General features: G+C 37.4%; 1 protein-coding gene across 4 annotated transcripts in view; it reads right to left on the bottom strand.

Annotated features, from left to right (window-relative positions):
- The window catches only part of vipr2 (vasoactive intestinal peptide receptor 2), a 118,468-nt gene extending 94,291 nt beyond the window's left edge, over nucleotides 1–24,177 (bottom strand). For all 4 annotated transcript variants that reach the window (XM_042429568.1, XM_042429569.1, XM_042429570.1 and 1 more), the window contains exons 1-2: nucleotides 24,110–24,177; nucleotides 13,410–13,488 (exon numbers count right to left, since the gene is read on the bottom strand). In XM_042429568.1, the coding sequence (XP_042285502.1) occupies nucleotides 13,410–13,463 (54 nt within the window). In that variant the 5' untranslated portion in view covers nucleotides 13,464–13,488; nucleotides 24,110–24,177. The remainder of the gene's footprint in view (nucleotides 1–13,409; nucleotides 13,489–24,109) is intronic.
- Nucleotides 24,178–26,413: the final 2,236 nt, after the last annotated feature.

Here is a 26,413-nt window from a genome sequence, read left to right as displayed (position 1 = left end):
CTAGCTTAGCAGTTAGCTTTGCGAATCCACAGTCAAAGCAGTCTCGTTAAAACAATGATGTGTGATGACTGTTCAGCAGTTGCAGGCAGAGTGTCTCTACTAGAGAGAAGTGTTTGTGAGTTAGAGCCGCTTTTTATGGCTTTTTGGCTACTTCAGACGTGACGGGCGCTCCAGCTGCAGCCCTGCTAATGGTAGCACTAGCGTAGCCTCGTCAGCAGATGTGGCGGAGCTTGTCCCTCTTTGCCAGCTTGGGTTCACTGTTTACCCGGGGACAGACTTCAACATAGAGGCTAATCTGAGGATGCTGCGATATCATCATATCACTTTCATGCCCCTCGGTTCCACTCATGTTTTTTTCTCTTTTCCAGAGGACATCTGCTTTGTTGAAGTTTATCATCGTTATCGACCTAACTTTTATTGTGATCCTGTATCGTTTTATCACCCAGCCCTACTCTCTCCATCACTGTACAACCCCTGCAATGGGACATTTCTACAGCGTACAATCTGGCCCTCCCTCCTCATTATACATCAGCACTGTGTTGCATCTACTTTTGCCTCTTAAAAGCCAAACTTAATCTCAATATGATATCCTAGAAACATGCAGTAAGAATTGAAGACGTCCACAGCTGGAAGCCATTCAGCAAATTATAAGATGAGAAGACGAGCAGGGTGAAAAGAGTTGGCCTTCACCACACATACTTGGTATGCCATTGATTTTTGGCGTCTAAATCCATTATTTTGCTAAACAATGAACAGCCTTTTCAGTCAATACCTCATTTTGGGTTTTTTTTCTCTTTTGTTTTCTCCGTTTTCCAATTTATCACTGTTCTTGGGTGTAACAATAAATTTGACTTTTTTTTTTTTTTTACCTTTATTTCACCAGGAGTGAAATAAAGTGTCCTTGCCAAGACGGGCAGCAGCACAAATAATACGGTTGCAGATATAAAAATATATAACAATTTAAAAGGAAAGATAAAGCAATTTATAATGAATTATAAGGGTCAAGTATCATAATAATTCATAATTGCTGGTCACTTGACATTTTTTTGTGAGGATCATAGTGTATTAAAACTCTCATAGCTGTAATCATTATAATCATTTTATAATGCATTATAATGTGATTATAAGTTACTCTAAGTGATCATTTGGTGTTTTAAGTAAAGTGAGAAAAATATCATTAAATCTACATGTAGTGAAGGAGGGTTCCCACACCGGGTCTCGATCCCCGGTCTCCCAGACGGCTACGTCAACCAGTCAACCAAAGAATGAAGCCGTAGGCTAATGACCAGCACGTCTGGTCATCCGTGGTCGTTACACTCTAGAGGGCACGGACCTGCACTGTGACACTATGCAAGAACAACACACAAAATGTTGTACAATTAATTTATATGTGTAACGGGTCAGAACAGAAATTGAGTTCTCCAACTTGACACAACTTTTTGATTTTCTCACCACACAAGTGCTTCATCCAAGCAAACAGATTATAACACTTTATGAGTATGTTTATAATGCATAATAGACATGGACCTCATAGAAAGTGTTACTGAGATTTGTAATAACTCTCAGTGCTCCATGGTAGACAGTGTGCAGTGTGTGTGTAGACATGTATATAACATCGTCATAGTCCAGCAGAGACATAAAGGTGGCAGCAACAAATCTCCTTTGGCTTTGAGGGAAAAGTAAGTCTTGTTCTTAAAATAAAAACCCACTTTCAACTTCGGTTTTTTCCACCAGCTGCTGAATGTGAGGCTTAAATGAGAGAAAATCATCAATTATAATTCTAAGATACTTGTATCGAGAAACAGACTCAATCTCAGAGCCCTGAAAAGTGGCTTAGATTTAGCATTTTGAAAACATCACGAGTTTTTGTTTTGTCAGCATTCAAAACAAGTTTTAAATCAGGCAGAGTGCGTTTTACAGTATTAAAAGTTGAAATGAAAATCGCAGCAGAACCACTGACTTATGAGTTTCAGAGGCTTTGCGCCTTTACGTCAGTCATGAGAGGAGAGAGAGAGAGCGAGAGAGTAAAACCTCTCTATCGACATGTAGATCAGAGCAGCTCAGTGAACGCTGTTAGCAGGACCGGGGGGAGATGTTTTGACAAGAGCTTTGGGGTTTCTCAGTCTGTATAGTTTATTTGACTTTCTCTTTGATCAAGTTCATTTAATTTTGATTACATTTTTGAATAATTATCTTTATTTAATTTAATGTTTTTCACCATGAGGTTTTTGAAATCTCTTACAGTCTCTTACTATCATATATAATAATACTTTGATGTATAAGATAGTATGTACTATGATAGGATGATGTCAGGATAACATGAAACAATAATACATTCACATACATAAGACGCGAGACACATGTCCACTCATATGTCCAATTCATTCATCTTACACTTAACACCTCTCATCCTGACCTCCTACTCTCTGCAAACGTAACACACACATATACACACCTCACATTAATTCTCTGTCCTGTGTTCTCCACCGGAGTCCCCCCTTCCCTTCCCCACCACTGCCACCTTTTTTAAAGGTGCAGTATGTAGAATTTTGTGGCATCTTGCAGAACGGACTCGGCAGAAATGTAATATAATATTCTTAAGTATGTTTTAATTAGTGTAAAATCACCTGAAAATAAGAATGAGCCGTTTATATCTACATCGTGAGCAGGTCCTCTTCCACGGAGCCCGCCATGTTGCACCGCCATGTTTCTACAGTTGCCCAGAACGGAAAAACCAAACACTGGCTCTAGAGAGGACCTCTAGTTTTGCAGCCACCACAGGTTCTCCTACATGCTTGGAAAGGGAGGGGAGGGATATTCAGTTGGTTGCAACCTCACTGCTAGATGCCATTAAATCTTACATACTGGTCCTTTAAGTCTTATAGGGCATCATAAATGTACATCTATACCTCATTGAATTGCTTCTATCTTCAGATAATGTCTTTTCTATGGTCAAATAATATCTCACCAATTCTTTCCGAATCTGTAAAGTAGGAGCCTCTGTTTTTTTTCCAGTGTTTTAAAATGAGCTTCTTATAAACAAGAGAAGAAGAAATTCAATTCTTAGCTGAGTTGTGCATTTTTCAGAATGCTGAAAAAATAACACATCCTACTGGATGGAAGATTATGTTTTCCTCCTTTGTTTATAGTTCATTTTAATTCCATGTCTTCTTTTTTGGGAGATAATGTTTTTCTTCCTTCTCCCTTTTTGGTCAAGGAACATGTTTGAGTTGATGAAGTTACAGCACATGTTTCCCGAGGAGGAGACCTGAGGCAAACATGCTGCGTGAGGTGAAAAAAAGCCTGAAACTACTGGAAATCAGTTATTGTAGTTTGATTTAACTTCTTATGCAGCAGTGACATTGATACACAGCTCATACAGCCAACTAACTTTAAAAGCCCTAAGAGTCTGATTGCTGCAATTTGCCTAAAATTTAATACACAGACATATTCACAGACATGATTAGCATATTTTTTAAGGTCAGTGTGATCTACACGTTCTGAGCATTATTATCTGCAATTTCCATCATGAATAAACATCCATAAATCGGCTTAGAAATCATAGGAAACAAAATTCTCCTTTATAACCCCAGAACTTGCCTGAGAATCATCACACTCTTAACTTTTCTTCAGTATCAAAGTAATCCAGTGATAGTTGTCTGTACGTCCACGGGTACACTGCAAACAGGAGCTGCTAACTGCTAATTAGGCATATTTTTAATCATGCCAAATTTCCCAAAAATGTAAACAAATGTGGGCTAAAACAGACTTTATAAACCTCTGGGTTACACGGGAACGAATTAATGAATGAATTGATGTTATGTGCAAAGTAACTTAACCTAAAGCACATATAAAGGGGATTATACATGCTGCACACATCTGAGACTGTTTTCCTGTGTGCCGTATTTTCTTTAACTGGCATCAAGAGATTATCCGAAAATGGAAACCTGTGATATTCTTTCATTTTTTATTTTTTTATTTTTTTTATTTTTTTTTTTTTATCTCCAGGTCTTTATCGGCGTTGCTAAATTGCTCCAGACATCACCTGTCAATCAAACGAGTGAGGGCTTTGATGTGGTCTTACACGGATTTTCTGCGGATAGTATGAGTGTATTAGAGCTGGATATAGTGTGGATGAACGATCGCCTATTTATTTAAATGTAAGTTACTCATCCAGCGCAAATGCCAGAAGTTTTTTTTCTTCCCCCCCCCCCCTTGGGTTATTTTTTGTGCAAAACTGAGACTGTGGACAAGTGCTCATACACTCAAACAACATCATACAAACAAAAGAATGAGCTGTTCTGAGCTCTGATTAAGTTTTGTTGATGATTTGAAAGTTTCATAATTCAAATAAAGTAAAAAAAAATGTACCTTGTTTGTAGTTTGAGGCGTCCTGAAAACAGTTTTACACATCTCTTTTATAATTGCGGTCTATGGAGAAAATGTTTTTTAGGCCACAGAGGAGTTTTTTTTAGTTGTTACAGTATCATACAGGCATTATTCTTAAAACGAAGTGCTTGTCAGATCATCTAACAGAGTCTGAAACCCTCCTTTTTTTAACATCCAAAAAAAATTGTAGGATAAAGCTGCAATGCTCAATATTTCCACTTTATTCCAACAGGCACAGAGGTCAGTTTATAGTCACATACACCCTCCAGTCTATAACATACCTCTCGCAAAATGCATAAACAATTGGCGTTCATTCAGTCTGCTTACACTGAGTTCTGCCCCCAAGCCTCCTCCTGTATTAGCATTCAGTCGTTTGTGATTTTGAATGTGTTCATATTCATTAAATGTTGTGTCTCTCACGCGATTGTGACACTAAAGCCTGATTTATAGTCAACGCAAGAGAGTCCTGCCGCAGATACCTGAGGTGTAGGTTTTGATTCATAGTATCACCACCGCAGCGGTAAACAGATGTGTCATTCTTTAATAATATTCCCGAAAGTAACTGCGTTTATAATCTTTTATTCACTTTGTGATACGAGTGACAGTGGGAAGGTCTGCCATGTTTCATCAGTGAATATGAGACGACTGCCGTGCCCTCGCAGTGTTCGTGTCATTTCATTCACTACTGATATAAGAAGGTTTGCAGTGCAGGTGTCTTTGATGGATGTATGTTATGTATCAGGAGAAGATAACTGAGCCTTTTTTCAACTTGCTTCATGTTCATGTTCATGTTTTCACTCTCAACAGTCTCTACCAGCATCAGAACTTACAGTTTTGAGGAGGCACATGTCAGTTTAAACTCTTATCAGCCTTTTTAAAACCCATAATCAGTCTGAATCAGTGGATGAGTTGGTAAACTTTGTGGTTTTCTCCATGTTTTGGTTTCTTTCTCTTCCACTCTTCCATATCCCAGTATGCAAAGCGCACCTGGCTACGGGAGCCATTTATCTTTCAGAGTAAGCCTTGTAGTCGGGTTGGATGCAGGGTTTGTTTGAGACCTCTTCCTCAAAGGCTCTTGGTGGGGTTGTTTTGGTCTTCTTCTGTGTACGACTGCAGTGTTCAGATCCGCCCAAACAAATCACAGCAAGGCGGAAAACGAACCAGAACCGGATTAAACAACGCAGGTTTGAAAACGCTGTAACTCTGCCACAATATTCAGCTCTATACAAGACTTCTGAGGTCGGTGTCTGTTACTGCTCACATAGTTCTTTTCTTTTTTAAAAAAAAACAAACCTGGAAAGCCAGATTTACTTATGTTATTGAACACAGATGATTAATTATCTATATTTTCATTTGTGAATGTTTTGCACGTTGTCCACTGTTGTGTTTTGTATGTTTTGTGATGCCATTTTATTTTGTGATCTAACCGATTTTATCTTTTTTTTTGCAGTTTTACTATTTATCATTGTTGTCTTATTACAACACATCCAACAATATCTTTTCATGTCACTTATGTTGACGGAAAATACCTCACTGAAATGTGAAACTCAGTGAACATCTGGCTCTTGCCAACTGTTACGCACTTCAAAAGCACACAAATATAATGAAAAGTAGGATTTCTTTTAACCTTTCCGGAATGAAAACTCATTGTTAGCAGATGTGTGGTAACACTGTTATCTGTCTATCTGAATCCAGGCATCCGGTACCTTCTGTTCTGCCAAAAAAATATCAGACAAAATCAACGCAGATGACCTATCATCAGAATGTCGGCAGCGTGCAAGATTTCGACATGAGCCTCAAATGCTGGCTTGGATTTATCCTGCCTACAATGTTCAGACGGATGAGCTTAATATACCACTGTGGCCGAGAGTCTGTTCACACCTGAGTCCCTGTTGTCGTCTGGTGCACTGAGGCAGCAGAAAATATGCACGAACTGGAACATACACAAGGGACACGTTCGGCGCAGAGGTGAATAACCTCTTAAACTCTTAATTATCACCTTAAATTTTCCATGAAGGTGGTTTTTCTTTTATTAGACGTATGTTTCCAGGGAATGCATATTAGATTACAGCTTTCTTGTGCAACATGCAATGCAGAGCATGTAGAGGTCTTCTCTTTTTTTTCCTCTGTTATCACATTACACACGTCCCGGTTTATCTGTCCATCCATCTTAATTCACTTTATGAGTGAAGCTCTGCCTTCTACCCACCTGCACATCTACGCACACCGCACATACAGCAAATATACAAGACGGGTGACAAATTAAAGGAAAAAATGGACTTTTATAGCAGTTATATAGCGTCTTTCTAGTCCTCCGACCAGTCAAAGTGCTTTTACACTACAAGCCACATTCACCCATTCACACACTGACGGGAGGGGCTGCCAATAGGATAATCATTGACACGAGCAAATTGAGGTTCAGTATCTTGCCCAAGGATACTTCAACATGTGGACTGGAGGAGCCGGGAATCAAACCACTGATCTTCTGATTAGTGGATGACTTTGTCTGCCTCCGGAGCCACAGCTGCTCCCAACCAACATAGAGTGTCTTAGTGAGGTGTTGGGCCACCACATGCCACCAGATCAGCTTCAGTGCACCTTGGCATTGATTCCACAAGTCTCTGAACTCTTCTGGAGGGATGAACATCATTCTTCCTAAAGATATTCCCTCATTTGGAGTTTTGATGATGGTGGTGGAGAGCCCTGTCTAACACGTCAGTCCAAAATCTCCCATAGATGTTTGATTGGGTTGAGATCTGGTGACTGTGAAGGCCATAGCATATGATTCACATCATTTTCATACTCATCCAACCATTCAATGACCCCTCGTGCCCTATGGATGGAGACGTTGTCATCCTGGACCACTCCCATCAGGATAGAAATGCTTCATCATAGGATAAAGGTGATCACTCAGAACAACTTTGTATTGATTTGTAGTGACCCTTCCCTCTAAGGGGACAAGTGGACCCAAACCATGCCAGCAAAATGCCCCCCACAACATACTAGACCCCCTCACTGTAGGGTCAAGCATTCAGACCTGTACCATTCTCTTGGTGTACTCCACGTATGTACTCGCCCACGTGTCGAGGATATGGTGAAGGATGACTCATCTAACCATATCACTTTTTTTTACACATCTCACATCTCCGGTGCTTATTGTTTTTGCACCACTGAACTCTCAAATGTGCATTCATCTTTGTAATAAGGGGTTTATGCAGTGCCACCCTACTATAATATCCATCTCTATGTAATTGTTGACAGATTGTTCTTGCTGAAACAGTCTGATCACGTCCTGCGTTGACATTCTCTGTCACCTGAGGAGGAGCTGCTCTTCTGTTTTTCCTTACATATCACACTAACGCACTAAGCGTCACGTTCATCAAATCTGCGCTGTCGACCACAATTCCCGACCCTATTTACTGACGTCTCTCCCTTACATCTAAATGCAGATGTCACTTTAATCACTGTGCCCCGACGATGAACCTTCTTTCAAAGTCACGTAGATCTTTTCGTCGTCTCATCTTCATACAAAATCAGAATCAACTGGGCCTGATCAGCATTTTTATACACACCACAGAGCATGACTGGATGCAGTTCACCTGTGGAAGCATTGTTATGTTTCTCCACTCATTTATTCAGGTTTTTCCTTCAATTTGTCACCCATCTGTCATCAAAGAAACAGTGTTTTATACTCAGAAAGAGAAAAGCTTTCGTCGCAAAACAGACTTTAATTTTAAGCTGCAACTGCTTCATCTAAAGTGAAATCAATTCATAATCAAGTCTACATAATACCAACAAATTGTGAAAAAGGTTGATGTCTTTACATTGCTTGTTTTGTCCAAATAACAGTCCAAAGACATTCAATTCATATGATATAAAACAAGAAAAGAGAAAAAATCTTTACATTTGAGAGGCTGGAAACAGTAAATGTTTTGTATTTTTCCTGTTAAATAATTGTTGATGATCATTTTTCTGTCAGTGCAGACGCTGCATTTGTTTAAAAGAAAGTATTGTACTGTATAAGAGTTTGTAATACAGATTTTTTCAATATATATGTAATTTTATGTGATGTCATATGTATGCGTTCGAGGGCAAGTATTTGATTCACTTAACTTTATAATTTGCTTTAGAAGAAGATAACTCATCTGAAGACCTGGACCCACACAGCGTTGTGGACAAACAGGGGTTAATAGGCTGTTCTCTACTGCTGGAGACAGAACGTCAGTAGAACAAGAAGAACCAAGACACTCAGCCAGCAGTGTTGGTCAGTGAATTACACTTTCATTGTATTATTGTTATTCAGGCAAAAGACTGTAAGATTGTTTCAAATTAAAGCAGTTTCACTACGTACTTCCACACAGTGACCTTAAGAAATACCTGTTAGCTTAAAGCTAACATAGTTTCATATTTAAATTGGCACAAAGTGCAAGAAAATAGATAATCCTTTTCTATTTATTGAATCAAGAATCATTTCAGTTGTGGCACTAAAAATCTAACTGAATGAATTAAAACAAATCAAATCATGAGATTCCCAAATCTACTACATATGATATGAGCAATAATCTGGAAATTCTGTTCAAAAACAGTTTACTGATAAAAATGAGACTCTTTTCTTTGGTGAATCCAGAGAGTTTTAAAGGATAAGGTTGGTGATTTGCTATTTTTCTTTTCTTAACAAATCTCATGTGTAGAACCAAACCAACAGTGAATCAATCCTACTTACAAGTATTGTGTGTGTGTGTGTGTGTATCCAAAGCCTGATATATCTTATTCCTCTGTGCCGTAGACCTCCGTTGTTGTCCAAAAGCTATTAAAAACACATCAGTGAGCCACATCGCTGCACTGGATAACACGATCATTGTCCCAGAAGAGTGTGGTTATTTTAGTTTGTTTAGAAACGGCTCCAAAGACTAATAACAACCATCGAATTTTCACTTGATCAATATGACAAGTATCAAAAAATGTGATTGTTTTCTGCGTCCTCGCACGTGCAGCTCCTCCAGACACGGAAATAAGACAAAGACTGAAAATATGATTGTTGTTATTGGTGTTTGGAGCCATTTCTAAACAAACTGACCAAACTTAACGTGTCACCCAGTGCAGCCGTGTGGCTCACTGACATGTTTTTAATAGTTTTTGGACGACAACAGAGGTTTATAGCACAGAGGAATAAGATATATCAGGCTTTGGATACACACATAATACTTGTAAGTAGATCAGTTCATTGTTGATTTGGCTCCAAACATGAGATTTGTTGAGAAGTATAGAAAATCGTCACCCAAATCCTTTAATACTGAGAAATCTACTCCCTCACATAGATGCAAAACTTCTTTAAATCCAGTATTGCTGTAAATTTATCATTGATTTACTTCCTGCAATGAGATATTAAATGGATATATAATCATATCACCCATCCCCGTTAATGTATCATCTCATTTACAGATCCAGGCTACGTTCATCTGAACTCTTAGCTCATTTCAGGAAAAGCTTCGTCCAAGAATGTATCAAGAATTAAGACCAGACTCTGTTTAAACTCTATCTACAGTTATTAGTGGACTGAAGCAGCAGATCCTTTTTAGATTTTAATGTATCCAAAAGTAAAGAAACGATAATCTCTCCAAAAACACACAGTCAGTCTTCCGATGGTCGTTCAAGACTTAAGTGTTGAGATTGTCCAGACGTACAGATACTTGGGACTGTGTTTGAGATTTAGTGAGAATAGAGACGACGTTACTGTCAAAACGTCTCAGCAGCGTCTCTTTCGGAGTAGAGGATAAATGTTTTATTCCTCTTTTATTGAAATTATTGTAATGTTTTCATTTGTTTGCTGGTTTACATCCCTTTATCAAAAGGAAATTAACAGATTGAGAGTTGTTGTTAACCTAAGCTCAAAGATCTCTCTTACAGCTTAATACTGAACAAGTCTTAGATTATCAAGATTATCAATGACCTCACACATGACGTCCTCTTTGATTATTTTAATTTTAGATGACCTGTATGTATAAAACAATCAGAAGTAGGTTTGATTTTATTTCAGAAGCCATTAGACTTGTAAACAACCAAGAAATGCTCGGTTTACCTCGTCTATAGACTGAAAAATGCACTTTAGAGCAACCACCGCCATTAATCCTTCATTATTTTAATCATTTATTATTGTGTTGATTATTTTCTTGTTTAATGGATAAGTTGTTTGATTCATATAATGTCATAAAATGGTGAAAAATGTCAATCACTGTTTCCCAGAGCTCAAGGTGACGTCCTCAAATGTCTACTTTTTGTCCCGACCAACAGTCCACAACCTGAAGATATTCAGTTTACTGTCACAGAGGACTAAACATTCACATTTAGGAAGCTGGAATCAAAGAATTTGGAAATTTTCCTCCTAAAAAAATGACTCAAAACGATGAAATGATTATAAAAATAGTTGCTGATTAATTTAATAGTTGGAAACTAATCGTTGCAGCTTTAAATTCTTGTGTATTTTAACTCTTTGTCTCTGTATGTGATGAATTCTTTGTTTGCAAACTTGCTTGCCTCTAATTTCCAGTTGAGCTTTTTTTAAACTGAATTGACCTAATTGGGAATTAATAAGGTCAACAGACCAAACCAAAATGATCCAGTTTGTATCTGTCCCTCCATCCTGAAGTGCCCTTGAGCAAGAGAGACACTGAATCCCGACCAGAGACTGAGAAGTTGGCAAGAAGGACTGCCAAAGAATCAGTGAAAGGGTTTTTACGCACTCGGGACATCAGTCTTCATCAGCTCGATAATTAAATCCTCACATTTGTTTGGGTGATGTGAACAGTTTGACAGCCCAGTCTGGTTTTAGTCAAAGGCTTATGAAAGACAGAGAGACACAGACAGACAGAGAGAGAGAGAGAGAGAGAGAGAGAGAGAAGGGGGGGAGAGGGAGCACTTCCACTGTTTATCCTGTGAGGTGGTGGATCAACACAGAAAAGGGCAGATCATGTGTGAGGGGACTGGAAATAAAAGTGGGTTAATAGCTGGAGGGTGGCTTGAAAAGAACAACCAAAAAAAAAAAAAAAAAAGAGAGAGATTATTTCAACAAATGATGTTAATTAAGGAAAAGAGAAATGCTGGAAGACAGTTTCAGCTGCCACTCATGTTTATGATCTACAGAAACAAACTATCTCTTCGTAAATACTTCAGGGCTGCAGCTTATGGTTATATTTATTATTGAGGCAGATGATTTTCTCAAATAAGTGTCTGAATATACGGTCTAAAATCGAAATATATACTCAGTTTACTCACATAATCACATAAATCCAAAAAAAGCAGCAAATCTTCCCAAGTGAGAAGCTGGAATGAGGGAACGTTTGGCATTTTTGGTTGAAAAATTATAAGTTGATCATCAAAATTGCTGCATAATGAATTTCAGCTGCAGAGTAAATTGACTGTAAATAGGATTTTGATACACAAAAACAGATTTCCAACTTGACAGAAGTATTTGGCAACAATTCTGATAATCAATTACACATTTTTTAGGCAAATAAGCTGGAAATTTCTGTGGTTCGAACTCCTAAAATGTGAATATTTGGTGTTTTTCTAAGTCTTTTAGGATAGTAAATTGAACTCCTTTTGGGTTTTGGACTGTTGTAGAGCTGCAACTAATGATTATTTTCCTTATCGATTAATCTGCTGATTATTTTGTTGATTAAACGATTATCTGGTTTGTCTATAAAATGACAGAAAATAGTGAAAGGTGGAAGTTTTTAGTCTGACCAACAGTCCCAAACCCCAAAGATAATCAACATATTATCATGAATGACAGTTAAAAGCATTGCATCATCACATCTGAGAAGCTTTAACCTGCAAATCTTTTGGCACATTTGCTGAAAAAACACTGCAATCAACTAGTATTTTCATTATTGATTAAATGATTCAGAAATTAATCATCACTGGTCTATACAATGACAGACAAATGTAAAAAAAAAAAAAAAGGTCCATCACAATTCCCAAAGCCCAAATTCACATATTCAAAGTAAAGATACTCATTTAAATATCAGGAGACTAAGGAAAAACAACCAATATTCAAATAGAAAACAGGACATTTTGAGGTATTTTTGCTTAAAAAGTGGCTTAAATGATTAATTAATTCACAAATGAGTTGAGATTGTCTGTCAATTAATCATTTAGCAGTAACCAGCTATTTAAAGATGCTACCTGTGATGGGTATTTATCACAATTTTTGACATTCAATTAATCAAGAAAATAAAGAGCAGATCAATTGATAATGAAAATAATGAGTCTCAGCCCTTTAATTAATCATTACAAGCCTTAATACCCTCCAGATTATTCTTATACTGTGGGGATATATCACTCAGATACAGGCAGAAAACTAAATAACAGAAACTATAACTCTCCACACAGAGGTGAAGCCTATATATTACATTCTTAATATAATAATATTAATATTAATGGGATGTTTCAGTTCAGTAAAATTCAATTTAATGGGTTTTATTGGCATTAAAGTTTTGAGAACGATGTTGCCAAAGCATCCAAATATCTGGACAGTACAAAATGACAATAATATGAATATAGTATAATATATCCTATGCATGTATTTGTGTGTGTGTGTGTCTGGTCATTGACTGTCTCTCTGGTTGTGGCATGCTGATACATATCGGGCAGCAACAGACGCCTCGTCTCTTTCTCCTGGGAATATTTTTTAATTTCTAGAGGTCATTAAGCTCTTTGAAATCTGAAATTACAGAGCTGAACTTGTTCAAGTAAATGTTCCTTATTTCATTTAATGTTCTACATTGTAGGAGGAGGATTATATTTAGCTTCACTAATCTGGTTGATTCCTCATTATGTCTCCTAAACTTGAAAATGTGCATCTTCACTGATGAGTAGTCTCGTTTAAATTCAGCTTTGTGGCATCACAGCTTTTTAATAATAATACTAGACTACATAATTAATATACAGTATAAGTTTGTTGTTTAGTCACTCATTCGTCCCAAACATGACTGTAAATACTGAACCAGAATTAGACTCACCATGAGCGGACACGTCGAGAAACACAAGGTGACGAAGAGCAAACTTTTCTTCATCTTTCCTCCTGCAGGTAGAAGTCACCTGTCCTGACGAGAGAAACTCTGGTTACAACAGAAGTCCACACTTCATTTAAACTCCAGCTGAGAGTTTCTCATCCTGCTAACAGGGTCTGAATATTTCTTTAATTCCATGAATGTGGTTTAAAAAAAAAAAAAAAAAAAAGAAGCACATAAAAAGAGGAAGAGAGAAGCCAGCCGGTGATGTCCTGTATCCGCACTGGTGGCTTGCACAGAGCAGAATGTGCACTGAGATCAGCTCCCTGCATCTGACTGCAGCTGTCAAGCTTTCAACTGTGAGCACACACACTTCCGTAACTGCCTTTCAAAATAAAACGTTATCAATCAAGCATTTGAATTAATTAATAATTTTATCGCACCGTTCATTCAGGTTAGTGCAACTCACAGTGCTTCACACATGACTGACAAGTCAATAATAATAAGACAGAACTAGAAAAATAGATGTAAAAGCTATAATAATAATAATAATAATAATAATAATAATAATAATAAAATGGAGGTAATGAAATAAAAACTTACTAAACAAATAGATAAAATAGATTAAAAAAACAAAGACACATAAAACCGATAAGAGAGGAATATATATATATATAGGAATATATATAATACAAAGATGAGATAAAATAGACTTTTACAACATAAATAAAATAAATAAATGAATAAAATAATAATAATAAATTTTAAAAAATAACTAATGTCCTTGAATCAAATCAAAAGCCAGGCTAACGAGGCAGTTTTTTAAGTTTACTTTTATAGAAACAACCAATTTAGAATAAATTTAACCTGATTTAATTTACTTAAGAGGCATTAGCATTTAGACTGAATAAAATGCTGCTGCCACAACACAAATAAGTAAAGTAAAAATATTTTTTGCATCTTTGGCAGTGGCTTCCTGTCTTTTTTGGGAAATGGTATTAAAATTGTCAAGTCAATTTACAGAACACATTTGAAAACAACAAATGTTGACCAAAGTGCTTTACAGAGAGATTACAAGAGAATTACAAATAAAAAAAAACACAGACAGAATTATGGGGATTAAAAGACAACAAATAAAAATATAGAATAGACTAAATAAAATTTGCATAAAAGCACATCAGCATTACACAGAGAACAAATTAAAAAAAAACAATATGAATGTGGAAAAAAGACAAGAAATGGGACCATATTTCTCTTATTGTCAACAAATCTCACGTTAGGAGCCAAACCAACAATGAATTGATCTACTTACAAGTATTGTGTGTGTATCTTATTCCTCTGTGCCGTAAAACCTCCGTTATTGTCCAAAAAAACAATTTAAAAACACGTCATTGAGCCACACTGCTGCACTGAGGGACACGTTCCTTCACCATGAAGACAATCACTGCCAGAACAGCTGCAAAGAGTAATAACAATAATCACATTTCCAGTCTCCGGAGAGTAGTTCTGTGTAAAGCAGATGCCACTGAGCTGCATATTTTCCTGAGGGTAATGAATCGGCAGAAGTGTGTTTTACTTCTTATTATATATTCAGAGTTTCAAACTACACAGTGCCACTTTAAAGTCAAGAACATCTCCTCTATTGCACACGGAACAACTGTTGCTGCTAAAAGAGGAGAAATTATAGAAATTAACTTTCATACAGTCGGACTAAAACACAAACTTGAACGATTCTTTTGTTATCCGAAGGCCTCAATGTTCTTTTTAGAAAATTGACTTGACTGTTTAGGAAATTGCTGTGGGAGTAATCTCACACCAGAACAAATTGAGACTGACTGAAAGAATGAAGGTTTTAAATGAAAGTAAATACAGAACACGGACAATGAACTAAGCAGATGTGTTACACCGACACACGTCTACAATTCAAAGCCTGTCAATTTTTTTTTTGTGTGCGTAGCCTGTTTCTTCTCAGTGTGCACCATTAAATTGGTCTGAAATACCAACATCACTGTGCAAAGACTGAATAATTGTCTACTGATGTTGTCCAAACCCTCTACTGCTCTCAGGACTGTCTAAATACTGGAGCACAGAATAAGTTATACCTCAAACAATAAAGTCCCTGATTCTTTCGTCTAGACAGTGTTGTGTTTAATTGTGTGTTTTTGTATCCCTGTGGGGGGAAGAACCTGATCAATTTGAACCCATGTGGCTATTTTGGGTTATTGTTGAAGTTTTTTTGTGATTTCAGTGAAGCGTCTATCATTTCCTAGATCAAGTTTTAACAGATTTGACCTCCAATTCAGACGATCTTCGTTGTTCTTTCTACAGTAACAACCACAGGGTTAAGGTTAGGGGACAATCGTAGTTATGTTTTTTGTTTTTTAAACTCCTGTGGCAAAGTCCACTGTTGGGTTAATGCCTCCATCTGCCTCTCCTCCACCTCTGAATGAGGAAATATGTCAATATATGCAGTAAGGGTGTGTCCGAATACAAATACATTATTCGGTAAAGCAAAAATAGTGTTTTGTTTTGTTTTTTACAAATATTTGTTTCATACAAATATTTTAAAAATTATTTGTATTAAATACCAGCACACAGGACAGTTACATCACTATCTCAGTGTCTCTCCTCTGCTCCGCTGTCACGTCTATCAGCAGGTCTCAACGAGGGGAGTCACATCCACCTGCTACATGATGCACATTTCCTAATTTACGACATCACTCCCGGAGTTGGGGGTGTTCCCCGGAGATAAAGCTGAACTACTGACACAAATGAAATGCTCCCAAAGAGAACACTTCAAGAACACTTATTGTAACATTTTAATTTTCTAAAATTAAAAGCGTAATAAAAACAAAAACAGGATTTTTAAACCTCTTTCCACTTTTATTCGAATACAAATATAAATCATTTTGCTGCCTCTACAAATACAGATACAAATACAAATACTGGGCTCTCTGTACATCCCTAATATGCAGTTTATACATCATCTGAATAGTGACACTGGTCCGGGTCATAATTACTACGGACACTAGATGGCGTCTGTCACTCAAAAGTATCTATAAGTCGTTTTTGGGCGACTGACATTACGACCTATTGTGTCGTTTTTCTTGGGAGGACCTTGAGATGCTTTAGTCAAATGCTTGAGACTCATATAAGTAGTTTTGTAAGGCAAAGACAAAGACTGTTTTGTTGATGAGGATTTATTGGAAATGTTATGTTTTGACAACACCAAACCAACACCGTAGTTAAAGACGGAAAGGACTGGAGGTCAAAACTGTTTAAATTTGATCTATAGCAAAAGATAGGGGCCAAGATTTTTTAAAACATGTTTAATTTTTGACTGATGACGTCACTTGTGTGTCACCCAAAGGAGATAAATAAACCAGTAAATAAATAAAAGAGAGAGGGGAAATGACAAGCCGAAATGGAGGAAAAGCTGATCGAGCTTTTAGAGAACAAATGTCTCTACATAATAATAATTAAAGACCATCACAGCTGACCAGAACTTGAAGTTAGTTTTGGTTTACAAACTTCACTCACCTCCCAGTTGCAGTCCAAATTCCCGACGCTTATTCATCCAGGATCTCACCTAAACTCTGTGCTTTTTTTCTTCCTTTTTTGGGCCTTTTGGGTGCAAATTGAACTGCATATAAACAGTACAAGCTGCTGGTTGTTGATCCTTGTTTGTTTTAGTACAAGAACATTCAGCAGTTGGTGTTCTCACAGGATTTGCAGGTCATCTACTGGTTACCGACCAGTCGTTTAATGTGTTGTCTGTGTGTCAAAGACTGGAAAATCTGTGCAAGTTGGTGGAAACAATCTTTATGTGTGATCTGTCTGGTCTTTGTAGGTTTCAGCCAAAGATATACAGTCTATACGCTGATTTCTTGGGAAAAATCCATTTTAATATCAGTTTGATAATTAAAGAGCGTTTTGAGGCTTTGGTGTCAGGTTCTTCTTTGTGTTTTTCACTGCAGTGAGTCTTTCAGAAGTTCAGCTATGGTTTGAGATTATAGAAAGTGTGTCTTTGAACATCAAATAAAGCGAACGGCCCTGATAAAATGTATGTCAGGTCATCGGCAAATATGTCACTTCAAACCCCCAAGACACAACTTCTTGAATCAGTGGGGAAATTAAGCCGTTGCAGCATCAAAACTAACCTGAAAAAACAGAGACAATAATAGGATACAGGAAAAAATAGCAGAACAGACCCCCCCCCCCCCCGCCTCCATTATGCCCACTCTCTCAGCTGTGTACATGGTTTCTGTCTCGCACAGTAAACTTGTGAAAGTGGAGCGACGATGAAGTGTCCTGTATTTACACAAAGCCAGAGACCATCAGCTGCCCCCGCCGCGGGCGAAAGTATCAACACTGCATTAAAATGTGCCGACAGAAAAACGTAAAGCTGTCGCCATCCATGCGACTACTTCAAGTGCTTTATGACTTGTGTGTAAACTGTTTTAAACAGTGCGTTCTAGAGAGCAGACTCTTAAACAGAGCCGACCAATCCTGATACAAACGAGGGAAGGAAAGTATGATCTAATCTTTAATATTGTAGTTGTCTCATTTATTTTTTCCACAATATTTGATTTATCTTTCATTTCACATAGCCATAACATTTACTTGGATTTCTATGGAGGAAGAATATCTACTGTGAACCACTGATGAGAATTAACAGTTAATAAAAGTAAAGTATGATTGAATTGATACATTTACTCTTTAATTTTTGTATTTATTTTTACTTCTTTTTTTCATTTGTTGTTTTTATTGTATTTTATTCTGCTCTTTAATTTTTAATTTATTTTTAATTATTTACTTTTTTGGGTTTTTTTCATTTTTATTGACTTATTTTAATTTTATTCTGCACTTTAATTTTATTTATTTTTAATTCCCTTTTTTTGTTTTATTATTTATCATTTTTGTTATAAATATTTTTTCATTTCACTGAGCCTTAAAATTTACTTGAACTTCTTTGGAGGGAGAATATCTGCGACCCTCGGACCAGCGAGCGCTGGAACTGAGCAAAAATGATGATAACGGTTAATGAAAGTATGATTGAATTGATAAGTTTGCTCTTTAATTTTAACTTGATTGAAGAGACATTAAAGCCTTGATTAAAACAGACTTGATCGTATGAAAGGAGGAGCCGCTATTTAATGAAAACGGTCTTGATTTGATTAACCTCGTTTAATTCTCATCACTGCTCTCTGTTTCAATTTATATGGTGTGAATCTGTGGCGTTTAATCAGTTTGGGCTGTCTAACCAGTTCGTCTAGATCGCAGAAAAACTTATTTTCTTTCCCATTTGTGTTTTCACATGTGAAAAAATCACATATGTACACAAGTGGACTTCACATGTGTCATCAAAATATGTCTCATGTGAAAACAAGAATTCAACATGTTTAGTTTACAGTGTAATGTATAAAAGGAAGCACATGTGTTCCGTAAATATTTTGCTTTTGCAGAGATTTATGAGTTATAATATCACATCTGATTATTCACTTGACTCAGATTTCTCCAACATGCAGGTGTTTAAATACAGCGATTAGCAACCCAGTCGCCAGAAGAAAACGCTGGCATTGAAAGTTTCTGCAAACCACAAAAACGAATACCTACGTTTCAACACATGTAATACGTATCATATCAACATTTCTACAAATGTAGCATATTAACATTTCTACCTGTTGAATAATGAAGTTTTATGGTGTGACAACGCCGTAGTTAAGGGTTAGGTTTAGGCACAAAGACCACTTGGTTAGGGTTAGGGAAAGATCATGGTTTGATTAGGCTAACCTATTGTTGCTACCTTTGGAGCTAACCCCATTCACTTTTCCATCACTTGGGGAAACAACAGATGTGACTCTTTAGCATTTATTAACCGTTACACTGTAGTCTGTGCTGTACATTTACTGCCAGACTGACAACTTACTGCTAACCTTTTCCTCTGCCCCGCTTGAATCCACCATCACTCTCCTACCGATCGCTCTTTCCCTACTCGATACACAAACATACTACGCAATGCCCTATTCCTAAACGGAGTTACACTACCAGTAGTTTCCGAGGTAACAACGCAGAGGTTGACTCACGTTTCGGAACAGCGCTGCACAGAGGCTCCCAAACACTATTGATTTCCGAATGCATGGATATTTGGCGTTATTTTTGGCATTCTTTTTGGCCTGGCGGGGGTTCACATTGTTAGAATTATAGGAGATACACTGATTCAGTAAATGTTCAGTAAACTTTGAGTACAGTTAGACCCAGCAGTCTCCATTGGGTTGGGCGAGTTCAAAGTTGTGAAAACAACAGGGGTGTTTTGAATATTCAGGTAATTTGTTAGTCTGTCCCTCCCGCCGCAAGACATAATGGATTAATCCTGGAAAGCTGTTGATGTAGCACTTTTCCCTTTATGAAAGTAACACGGAGATTATTCGAACAATGAGAATTTGGTCAGACGAGGGCATATCGACCAACTAATCGACCAGTTGACAAGGAGACTACAGCCCTAGTATTTATCAGTTTTGTGCCTATTTGACCTTGAAGCCTGTAAAATCCTCGCTGTGTTTTCAGTACATGTGAATATGAAAATGATTTCCTTTTTTTATCAGGAAGGGCAAAAACCAACCCATCTATTCCTCATTCTTCACATCTTATTAAACCTTATAAAGATCTCCTCTACAGTTTTAGTAAATCAATAATGATATCCAACCTCTGCTAAACATTTCAAAAACTTAACGTTGATAAGAGAATTATTAACCTCTCTCAAAAACGTGTTTTCTCATAGAAAACAGTGATTATGTTTATGAGAGATCATCTCTGTTGTGGATGTTTGCCCTTCTACTTTGTTCAGTCAGAGCGTCCCACAAAACTGTGAAGAGAATTGAAAAAGATTCAAGATAAAGAGCTGATGTGCAAATAACCTATTTCTAATCTTTTCAGAAGCTGAATCACACAGAGAGACTCTGTACTGTGGTTTAATATGTATAGGTTTAACTCTCAGACGCTGTTTTTGTGCCGATAGATTCACAACTGAATGCTGAGTTGTTTGTGTGATGTTTATTTCATAATATGACCTGTCACACACACACAGACACACACACAGGTTTACTTAAGTCACTTTTGTGTGGTATTTACAGAGACTAACATTCATATCTTGGAGACTTATTCTAACCACTGACCCAAAAATCAGTGATGGGGACACAGCTTTTGTCCCCAATTGCGCACAAGACGTCCCTAATCAACTGGTCTTAATTCTGTTGCCCCCTCCCCCCCATTACTGCCCACAGATTAAAGGTACACTCACATACCAAAAAAACATATTTTCCAAATGACTCCTATATAAACTTTCCTAAAGTAAGGAAATTTGTGTTTGATAGATTATTTCTTTGTTGTAAGAATGCTTCTTGGCAATAAATCTTATCCTGTTGGAAAGCCTGTTTATTTCCCTTTTAACAGCTTTTTTGGGAGTGGAGAGGATGGAACAGCCTGCCAGCAGTCCTGACCTCAACCCCATCGAACACTTGTGGGATCAGCTTGGGCGTGCTGTTCGTGCCAGAGTGACCAACACAACCACATTGGCTGACTTGCAACAGATGCTGGTTGAAGAATGGGATGCCATCCCACAGCAGTGTGTGACCAGGCTGGTGACCAGCATGAGGAGGAGCTGCCAGGCTGTTAATGGCTGTGTATGGTTCTTCCACACACTACTGAGGCTCCTGTTTGTTAAATGAATAAATTGTCTTGTTTCTTCCAACTTCAGTCATCCAATCCACCAAACACCAAACAAGAGTCAATGGCAGAATAAGCTGTTTGGCATTGGCAAAGAAGATTTGGCAAATTTTTCATGGGCGCAACCCACATACTCAGCTCTGCTGCTCATCCCACAAACGCATGTTCCTTACAAATGTGGCACCATTTAAAAGGGAAATAAACAGGCTTTCCGATATAATATAATAGCATAAGATTTATTGTAGTATAAGAACACTTGTGGGATCAGCTTGGGCGTGCTGTTCGTGCCAGAGTGACCGACACAACCACGTTGGCTGACTTGCGACAAATGCTGGTTGTAGAATGGGATGCCATCCCACAGCAGTGTGTGACCGGGCTGGTGACCAGCATGAGGAGGAGGTGCCAGGCTGTTGTGGCTGTGTATGGTTCTTCCACACAATACTGAGGCTCCTGTTTGTTAAATGAATAAATTGCCAATATGTCTTGTTTCTTCCAACTTCAATCATCCAATCCACCAAACACCAAACAAGAGTCAATGGCAGAATAAGCTGTTTGGCATTGGTGAAGATTGGAGAGGATTTGGCAAATTTTTCATGGGTGCAACCCACGTACTCAGCTCTGCTGCTCATCCCACAAACGCATGTTCCTTACAAATGTGGCACCATTTAAAAGGGAAATAAACAGGCTTTCCAATATAATATAATAGTATAAGATTTATTGCCAAGGAGCATTATTACAACAAAGAAATAATCTACCAAACACAAATTTTCTTACTTTTTGTGTTATGTTTAGTTCCAAACACATCGCAGTATTACAAATGATAATATTCCAAATTACAGCCATGTTGTTGGTTTTAGTCATATGTGCTGAAGTTTTGAGGTATTGACCTCTGAAAGTCGTGCTGCCAACCCAACAATGGAGGCGCGGGGTGGGCTAGAATGACATTTCGTTTGTGTGTTTGAGCTCACCGAACTGTCTTCAGTCAAGTTGTTACAAGTAACGGGTCAGTATGTATATAATGCGTACCTATCGTGCCCTATATAAACTCATGATTAGCTTCTTTACCTTGCCTGCATATAATGTCCTTCACAGTGTTTTACATTTAGTTCAGTCCTCACAATACTGGACCGTGATTGGCTGACATTAGTAGCTCACCTAATGTAATTGAGGTAAATCTGCTCTGTGGATAAGTGCTCTGATTGGATAGGTGTCAGTAACTCTTAAGTCAGGGAAGGTAGCCAATCCGGATCTAGTCCAGGGTCTGGCTCTCAAAGTTAACCAGAGTAACTGGCCTCTCCTTCTGGTTTGTCAGGTCCATGCTGGAGACCTGCACGTCACTTGCATGTCAATTTTAAAGACCTGAATTTTAGAAATGTTTTAAAGAATATTAAAATAGTTTTTCTTACAGTTACTTCCCTTGGATGTTAGATTTTGACCATAACAATTTATTTATACAATGTGAAGAGTCATGAAAAAGCTGTTTTCACATTACTCTGCTGAAACTTTCTCTGTGCTTCACTCAGATCTGAGTTGAGATGAGAATATACGTCGAAGCCAATCGCAGTCCGATGCAAATTACACCCGAGTGAAGTGGAAATGTGAAACCTCCAACTTAATCGCATACACTGAGAATGGACTAGCCTTGAGAAAGCTTGCATTCAGTGGTTTAAGCCAATACATTTGCATATTTATAGAATTTTTAGTACAGAAGGGCTAAATGTGCTTTTCAGCCTTTTTCAGTAGCTCATTGAACTTTTTGTGGGAAAAAAATCATTTGGACAAAATATTTTTTTAGGCCTGCAAACTGAAGTGGGAAAAAAAAAAGTGACATTTCCGAAACTGATCCCCAGTAGGCAATTTTGAAACATTTTAACATGTAAATGAATCATTGTAGCCCACTCTGGCATGAAAGCAGAGGGCAAAGATAATGTTTTCCTCATTTTTCAGTTTTTAAATTAAAGTGACTCGCAAAAAGGTCAAAAGAACAGTTGGCACAATCCCTGCCAACACACACACACACACACACACACACACACACACACCTCACCGCCAAGACACGGACTGAATAATAAGCGATGCATTGTTTCAGATACCTGTGACACTATTAAATATGATCAAGGGAGTCAAGTTTGAGTAATAGATCCATGAGGCTGAAGTCCTATCAGATGCCAAAAAAACCAACCAAAACACTGCACAGCTGTTTATAATACTACGAGACAAGGTTTTAAAATGAAGACAATCATTTTATCATTTGTAGCAACAGCTTATCTCGCAAGGTTGTTGCTGAATTGCATTGCGGTAAAAGTGGAGTGAGATTCTTTTTAACGGACAACCTTGAGCTTTTTTTTTTTTTTTTTTTGTGCTGGAGCCCTCTGCGTTGGCACCCTCACTGCGTCAACACAGCAGCTTCATTCAAATGACTGAGGGGGCTGAATTTTTTAAGGCAGAGCTAATGTTGGTCTGACTGTGGCCTGATTCAGTTCAACTGCATTATGGTAAAGTGCATCATTTCTTTTGTCTTGTGGCCTGAACCGATATTTTTCACGGCTGGCACTGAAACACCATCTTTTCAGGGCAACACACACACACACACACACACCGACTGCATCGAGTTGTGTCGAATTATTCAACAAGTCCTTCGAATTAAATGGGTGAATGCTGTATGTTGATCATGTGACTCCAGAACAACACATAGGAGTGTTTGTCTGTGCTTTGCAAAACCGTCACTGTTAAAAAATAATGATGTTTTATGATGTGATAATGCTGTGGTTGAAGTCTGGTTAGGTTTAGGGAAAGATGACGGTTTGGGTTAAAGTTAGGTGAACTGCTGCCTATTAGAAATGAAAGTTTGCAGTGTCTAATTAAACAAAAAAAAGAGTGTTTTCACAGTCCTTTAAAATATATCTGTTTCAGGTGTCATGTGGCTTTGAGATTAAAATAAAACCCTGGCTTTTCAACCTCAGCTCTGTACTGTATTTCATTACCTGAACAGTCTAGAAAACCAAGAGATCTTTATTGCCTCGGTGCTGTGGCTTTGCAAATTGCTCTTCTCCAGCACTCGTATTAGGAAGCACATTGTTCCTCCGTCTCATCATCTCTCGCTCTGTCATTACTCCGCACAGTTTCACGGAGGAGAGAAAATGAAGTGAGCATAATAAGCACGGGAGCGTTACGGGCTGCGTTCTTCCTACAAGATACTCTTTTGACCCTTTTGTCATTATTCTTGTCATAATTAACTGTGTTTACTTTTAGTTTGGGAAGGAATCGTACAAATCAAACATCAAAGTACTGGAGGGAGTCGGACAGTGAGATCAGCAACGACACCAAGCTAATCTAATTAACCCACAGGGTTTTCATGAATAACAAGCAGTGGGCGGGTAAAGAAATGTGGGCGAAGATATTACATGATAGTAATGTCAGCTGGGCTGCAAGAAATGCCTACAGACAAACATTTTTTTTTATTTATTTATTGCGATTTAATATTTATTAAGCTAACTATTCCATATTAGATGCACCATCACAGGCATTAGGCTTGATTATTATCATGTCTAGAGGGAATAACAGTGAAGAAACTATTTTCACTCAACACATATTACTAAAAGTCACAGTGAGGTCAACTTAATAATTTACAGAATTCACAGTTCAGTTAAGCTCTAGTACATTTTCTAGCTCTTATATTTCCAATATGGCAACAATTAAAATGTGCCTGAAAGTTCAATTTGTCATCCACGTCAACTATATAAAACTTAAAAATCCAACTAAAGTAACTACCATAATACTTCAGAATGTAACAGTGGAGTTTTGTCTAACGCATATAGACTGGTCTTTGATATAAAAATAAATTAAAGGATAAAAAAGAGGGAAAATATTGAATTTTCACACATAAATTTAGTGCAAATAGAACATCTAACTACACAACTTAAACCCACCGTCTTCTGTCAGTTCATTAAAGTTTATCTCTGTTTTTTTTAATTAACCTTTTTCTTTTGTCTTTCCCGTCTTTTTCACACCTGTGCAGACGCTGATTGTTTTTCTCGTAATTAATCACTTGACTTCACTGTCTTCTCTGTCACATGAATGTCAAGTAACTAATAAGGAAACGGGACGGTTTCCCAGCAGCGTTAGACATAAAGAGACAGCGTGATAGTAGAAGCAACCAGATGTGACACAAAAACAGCAGATTTCATCTTTATTCTAAAGCTCTGCATTGTTCAACAGAATGAATAACATGAATAAAAGCTTGGATGCATGGAGAGTCATGAACCCTATCAATACAAACTGTAATGAGTAAAGCGAAGAAGGACACTTAGCTGTAAGTTTAAACTACACTATTAATACTGCAAGTGTTTACTGGTACATCAATAACTCTATAATTTTAGTTCACTTTTACTCCCTTATGTGAAAAAAGGATAAGTATAGGACTGTTTATTGCTGATTCACTGTGCAGAAAGTTCACCATTTTCTGAAGTGCTTTCAATAGAAAACTATTTTTTTTTTATAAAAGTGAGTGACTTTATCAACTGAAATGGACTGTTCCCCCCTTTTTTTCCTCAAAATCTTAAACCACTGTCTTCAGTCTGGATGTATCTGTTGTGATGCTTCACTTTACAAACACTATCATGACATCTAGTGGAGAAACAGCGTGCTGCTGCGTATCAGCTGCACACTGAACCGTGATGATCAGCACACAGCTCTAATTTATCACTTCTAAATACTCTGTTCCTCTTTTATTCATGTTCACTGTGGATCTCACTCAGCATATTATTTACTTAAAACACCGGCTGAGTCTCTTATCTGGTATAAATAACATTTAGGTCAACAGTAGATTAAGCTCTGACCTTTACAGGCAACAAGTAGATTGTGGTCAGAGAGGTCAAAGGTCAAAGGAGCTGGCCATGTGGTGGAAGAAGACGACTATTCGCTGTATGCTGTATAATGTCAATGATCATTTTCACTAGACCAGATAGTTTAATGCAGTTTTTTGCATCATACTGTATCTGCATTAATAAAGTTGTGTTTTAGGAAAGAAAAATATATCAAAAAAGGAGAAAAAAATATACTTTATGTTATACTAAATGATTAGTAGCCTGACTTACAGACTCATTCCAGTATTTTAAGAGTAAGTATATTTAAATTTGAATACTCCCAGGACAATACAATACAATAAATATCATTTTAGTGTATAATTGAAGAAGCTTGTAGATCATGCAGTAGGGAGATCAAATGTACAGATATACATATAATTAAACAAGTAACTGAATAAGAGATAATAATAATAATAATGCATT

Source organism: Thunnus maccoyii, chromosome 12 (assembly GCF_910596095.1).
Source record: "Thunnus maccoyii chromosome 12, fThuMac1.1, whole genome shotgun sequence".
NCBI classification, from domain to species: Eukaryota; Metazoa; Chordata; class Actinopteri; order Scombriformes; family Scombridae; genus Thunnus; species Thunnus maccoyii.
Note: the sequence above shows the minus strand (reverse complement) of the source record. Positions and strands in the feature narration are given on the sequence as shown.